Source organism: Apteryx rowi, unplaced genomic scaffold (assembly GCF_003343035.1).
Source record: "Apteryx rowi isolate R43461 unplaced genomic scaffold, aptRow1 scaffold_465, whole genome shotgun sequence".
NCBI classification, from domain to species: Eukaryota; Metazoa; Chordata; class Aves; order Apterygiformes; family Apterygidae; genus Apteryx; species Apteryx rowi.
This window is the reverse complement of record NW_020450722.1, coordinates 450,672-456,671: the sequence shown is the minus strand read 5'-3', so window position 1 is coordinate 456,671 and position 6,000 is coordinate 450,672. Positions and strand designations below refer to the sequence as shown.

The 6,000-nt window shown below is 35.5% G+C and overlaps 1 protein-coding gene across 1 annotated transcript in view; it reads right to left on the bottom strand.

Moving 5' to 3' along the window:
- Positions 1-1,490: 1,490 nt before the first annotated feature.
- THSD7A (thrombospondin type 1 domain containing 7A) overlaps positions 1,491-6,000 on the bottom strand; it is a 205,319-nt gene continuing 200,809 nt past the window's right edge. The window contains exons 28-29 of the mRNA XM_026077884.1: positions 3,098-3,185; positions 1,491-1,575 (exon numbers count right to left, since the gene is read on the bottom strand). Coding sequence (XP_025933669.1) covers positions 1,491-1,575; positions 3,098-3,185 — 173 coding nt within the window. The remainder of the gene's footprint in view (positions 1,576-3,097; positions 3,186-6,000) is intronic.

The window sequence follows — 6,000 nt, the reverse complement described above, 5'->3', positions numbered from 1 at the left end:
AACACCAACAAGCCATAAGCATGGAAGAGGTTAACAGAGTTTTTAAAAAAAAGTTATGACTATTAAAACAGCTGAAGTATTGATCGTATTCTTTACTTGCCAGTACACTCAAGAGTTGAGCAGAACAATTAAAAGTAAAGAGTCTATCCAATTATCTTAATTAGAAAAGACAAAAGGGTTCTGAGTTTTGCACTGTCGACGACAGTGAAAATGCTTTCACTAGTGAAATAAAAATAGCAAAAAGCTTTTCTTTTAGTTGAGCAAACAATCAGAATACCTTTTCAGATAAATATGTCACTCAAGATTAGGGCAATCACTTTTCTTTTTCTTTTTCTTTTTCTTTTTTTAACAAAGTTAACAAATATAAAAAATCTAGTCATAAACAGCCTTCAAAGTACAATTAGAAACCAGCAGGACAATCTATATTTGTATAGGTAGATGGGGCAAGAAACTAGACACTTGTATTACTGCCATGATATAGACTACAAATGGCTGCGGTGATGAGAAACAGTGTATACAGTACACGTCATTAGCCGATCCCATCCAAGTGCAGTCCAAACTGAACTCTACTCTCTTCAGTATTTAAGACCTGTCTCCTTGACACTCCTTGCACAAGATACATCATCATCCTTTGTGAACAGAGGCAGTTTCTATGGCAATACTAGTTAAGTGCATATCATGCTGCACTAATATAGTGCAAAAATTTGCCTTACATGTAGCAAAAAAGATGCAGGCAACAGTTTGAGTTAGAGAAAGTAGAAACATATTGTAACATTTACAATGGGTATTATTTTTCCAGACAGTAACCGCTAGAAAATACGGAATCTGAGAATGCCTCCCTTCTTGATGTATAGCTGAGGCATTTATACTTTGGAGTGATAACAGGAAAGAATTTTGCAAGTGAGTCATTGCCCTCTGAAATGCAGGTTAACATGAGTTATCAATTGCCAAACTGTTGAACTTGCTCAGTGGGTTAATCTCAGTTAAAAGTTAATATTTTACTAAGCACTAAAATGCTCTTTAACAAGTATATAATCTGACAGAGTAATACATATGGTTCAACTGAGTATATATGTTAGGCTTGAATATAAAGAGTCATAGACAGCTTGGTACAAACTCTTCATGCTGTACTGATTATACTTGGTTAATGTTGCAGGGGCTTTCAAAACTATGTCAGCTACAGCGTACTGGAGACAGAAGTGGTGCTTATAGTTTTGTAAGATTGAGGAAAGACTGCAAATATCTCCAACTGCAGTGTCTATTAAAGTGATTCTGCCAGGATTCTCAGTGTTGATGGTCTAAAGTAAAGCAATAATACCTTGAATATCCGTAGGCATTATGAAATCCATCCTTCTTTATCTGTGGTGCAGTTACAAAAAAGAAAAGTCAAAACACTTAATCCACTCCATAGCAAATCCTTGTGGCTTTGGATACCTTCTGATTTTGATCCAATAATTTAGATTCCATTTGTCACCATGGGAAGTTATATTTTACATATCTGCATCTCCATCATAAGCCAAGGTTAACGGTTTCAGTCGGTTGTTCTGCCTTCGCTGGGGCTTCTTTGGCTTTTTGCTGAAACAATAAGATAATTTGTAAAAAGAACAATAGACTAATAACATAAAAGGTATGGATTTCATTCTTAAATGAAAACCTACTGTTTAGTTTAAACTAATGGATTTGATTGTTGGTTAGGTTCAAGCTCTACGCCTGAAAACTTCGCTTTGATCTGTAATTCTCTCTTTAACAACCCAAAGCAACACCAATTCAAGCTCAATTGTTGAGAAACAGACTGTTACAGTACTGATGTGACTTGATGAAATCCTTGGCAGGAGATGGATAATCCTGCAAGATCACTCGTTGCAGAAAAAAATAGAACCTGTAGTGGAATACGGTGTATCAAAATCACAAACAGTTTTGTTTTTTTTTTAATTATGTAACTTAGGTCTTAACCTCTCTTGACACATCAAGGGTCCCCCCATTAGAGATCCATCTTGGGTAGCATCCTTTTTGTTAGTGTATCTCACTCTACTTGCCAAAATGACTAAGGTTAATTTTAGACATTATAATCAAACGAATTGTAAACAGGTTGGGGTTAACTTTAATTCAGCAGTATTTCCAATCCATTTCACATAGTTTTAAAAAACTACCAAACCAAAGGAAAAAGTCTGTTTGCACTTTTTTTTTTACCTTTAGATAGAATAYATACTCTTTAGTAGTACTCATCTTCTTTTAGAGTATAATATTAGCATTTCTCCTCACCTTTGCTCAAAAAGTTTCTCTCGGAGAGAAACTTAGGTGTCAAAATCTAAACCTATGTTCCTAGAACAGTTGTTTCAGGGGCTTGCAGTGGCCACAGATTCCAGTCCAAAGAATTCACGGTGTTGTCAGGCTAATAGTTTTTTTTTCCCTCAAAAAATAAAATATTTTGTTCCTTACTTAGACAGAACTGAGGCTGTGGGTAAAGTTTACCAAAATAAATAAATAAATAAATAAAATAAAATAAAAATCCTCCCCCCCTAGATGCCTACTATTGCAGTATAGCCTGATGATTAAGGATCCTTGTTCAGGATATGTATGATCTGCCCTGTCATTTGGATCAGAAATTCCAAATTGGACCCAAAAAACTTGAGTAAGAACATTATCAAAAGTGATGTGTTCTTACAAAAAAAATTATTGCTTTCTAATACAAGATGTTTTTCAACAAAACAGTATTTCTTGTACGAAAAACATGAGAAAGTTTCCAGCCTTTTCTTCTTTGTGTATCTCTGTAGCCCTTCAAATACCAAATCCGACTTGCTTAGCCACTAAATTTCATTCTTTCCCTTCCTCTCTGCATCGGGATGCAGCTGTGATGAAATTATCATGGGATGCAGTCATTAACAGACATAAATTGAGCAAAAATAATCCATACACTAAGATAGCCCATATCTGTAAGAAGTTTTCAGCCACTAACCTGAGCTTTGGCAACAGGATGTGGAAATTTAAACACTGCAGTTCATAGAAGAACTGCCTGCAGTTTCTGTTGCTGCATATGTAAATGCTTGCATTACAGTCTGTGTGTGACTGCTTGTTTGTAAATAATTAAAGAACTCACCAGGCTAGATAGATCATAGAAACAATAAAGATGAGTAAAACAAATGCACCAGCAGCTACACCATAAACCCAGGTCTTCAGCCTCCCATCTAAAAGGAACGAATGTTAGTCAGTAGTGTTTGAGTTAGTCTTGTTGAATTATTAGTTCTAAAATTAGTTCTAAAATTTCTAAAAGAAATACTTTAAAATCCCAAATACATACCTTCAACAGCATGATTATAGCTTAATAGGAGTAGATACTACTAAATAACTGTGCAGGAGCTTGTGTTTTACACACTCTCCAGGCTTTCTGAGCAGTGAGTTCTCCCGAGGAGCCCTGCTAAGAGAGGAGCTGCGCTCACTCGGGTTTTATTTTCCCTGCGCATATGTGCTGCTCTCCAAAGTCCCGATAATCCCAGAGGAGCAGGGCACCACGGGGCAGAGGCAGCACAGCAGGAACGCAGCTCCCCACAAAACGCAGACAGTGTTTCGGTTTTAGCTCTGGCAAATCAATCTGCCTAGTCTTTTCACTTTTGCTGCTACTTACTTCTCTGTTTTTAGATACCTTTAGTGTCTGTTTTTCCTCATTTTCTTATTTTTTAGAACAGTGTCCCTGCAGTCTGAGGTATATATTCCACTCTCCTGTTTGCCTTGATCCTAGATGCACTCGCTAATCCCAGGAAAAAAGAGGGAAGAGCCGGTGTGACTTTCTCTGGGGTTTTGCTCTGAACCCCAAAATAAGCATTTCGTAACCTGAGACCAGCGCATGTTATTTGACTCACGCTACTTTTATTYGACTCGTTTTAACATTTCTAAACTGATAACTGACAACATTCTTTTTCAAGAGGCTAGCTAGCCTTTTTACACTTCCTTGTCAATGAAAACTTAATAAAAAACCTGAATATTTCATTTACAAGGGACAAAATTATTATCTCATGAAGTCATTTCCTAGCCTCTTACAAAATGTCATGTGTTACTTTCAATACCATGCTAAGCAAACACAGCTAAATGTTTGCACTTCTGACCAAACACATGCTGCTTCCCAATAGCTCTGTAGAAACAAAAAGGCATTATCAATGCAGTTGATGCTTCTACAACTTGATAGTAAAGCAAATTAGTTGGACTGATTTTGTTCATATTCACCACAGCCTTCTCTAACACTGCACAGTTAAGTTCAGGCTTTCTGTTCTCTAACAATCCAAAGTCTTGCAGTCACGTGGACAACTTGCTCAAAGCTAATTAATATAAAAACATTTTAGCTTTGTTACATCAATTCATCTAATGAAACATTATAACTTTTAGCGTTGAAATAACTGATCCATTAAAGATGGATAGAAGCAAAAGATGGATTTGACCTGACATAACAAATATCTGAATGATGATAATTCAGACTTCATTACTGCTAAACAGGTTATTGTCTTTCCTCTTTGGCTTATTTACACAGGGGAAAGTTAGGGTTTTTTTGTTTTGCTTGTTTTAAAATAGTGTTCTTTCCTTGAAAAAAGGACTGGCATTACCTTTTGTATGGATTTATCTTTTTTGTCAAAGCAGAGAACTATATTAACTCATACTACCAATCTTCAGGCACCTCATTCAGATACTCTGAATTCCCTCTGGATAGCTATTTTTCTAAATATACAAGGGAATAGCATCTCAAACACAGCTGTTTGGGTATTACTTTAGCAAGGACACCTGAAGAGGACACCTGGTTTAAATACCTTCCTTTCCAGAACTGCAGTATTATTTAAGGTGGTGAAAGAATTATTTTAAAGTCAGACTTAGAAACTCTGAGGAATGGAATAAAGGAGAAAGGAGAATCTTTCCAATGGTTACCCAGTCCTGGAGTGGAAACAATCAGTCCTTAATCTCATCCGCAGTGCAAAATGTTTGCTTTCTTCCATATTTGCTCACACTTTCACTGGAAAGAGTATTAGTTCTACAAAATACCATTGTTTTTATTGTGCTATGTTTCCATCCTAAATAAAATTAGGAGTTACTGAAAAATTGGTCAAGTTTCATAAAACCTCTCAACTGTTCCCTTTAAAAAAAAAACAACAAACCCACAACTGTCTGAGGTGACATGAACATCCACATTTCTGAATAGTTAATGGCAACTGCCTGATATTTGTTTATTGTTGGTACTCTGACTACTACAATCTGACCTCTGGCATTTTTAGGCAGAGATATAACTAAATGACAACATATTTGGTAAGATGCTATTTTTTAAAAAAAGGAAGAGTGGAACAGCTTAGTTTTCTTTTTTATTGTGGATGAAAGTATTAACTAATTGGAGGAAAGACCATTTCACTGCAGGATTCAAATATTGTATCACAGTACAAGTAACAGCAAATACTATGTAGAGCTAATGGGATCTTACATAAGTATTTCTAACCTGAACATGATTTAATTTGCTTATTAAAAAGTATTGCTGTAGTTCTCAGCTTTGCACCATTTCAGGGATTAAGCATGTGAAGATAATATTTTCCATTTTTAGATTTAAAACATTCATAAAAGCTTTAGAAAGATATGAAAACTATAAGACACTTAAAATGATCTCTAATATTTGTTAGAATATTCAGCTCTATGTGATTTAGAAGATCCGTAAGAAGATAACCAATTGATACTATTGATCTCTGGATACTATTAACTTTTTGTGAAAACATCATATCTCTTTCTGTGAAATTATTTTGTTACTGAAACGTAGTTTTATTTATGTCAATGTTTAATAGTATCAGGAAATATTTACTGAAATCTGATTACATGATGAACTTTATCAATTCTTTTTAATGGGATAACTGTCTTGTGCTATATGTCTTACCAGCCCTGCACACAAGTGCTTGCTCAGCTGTAGAGAAATTGGTCAGTCATAAGCGCAAGGGTTGCCTATAGTGACTTAGAGCATGCCTGCGCTGAATATCATGATTA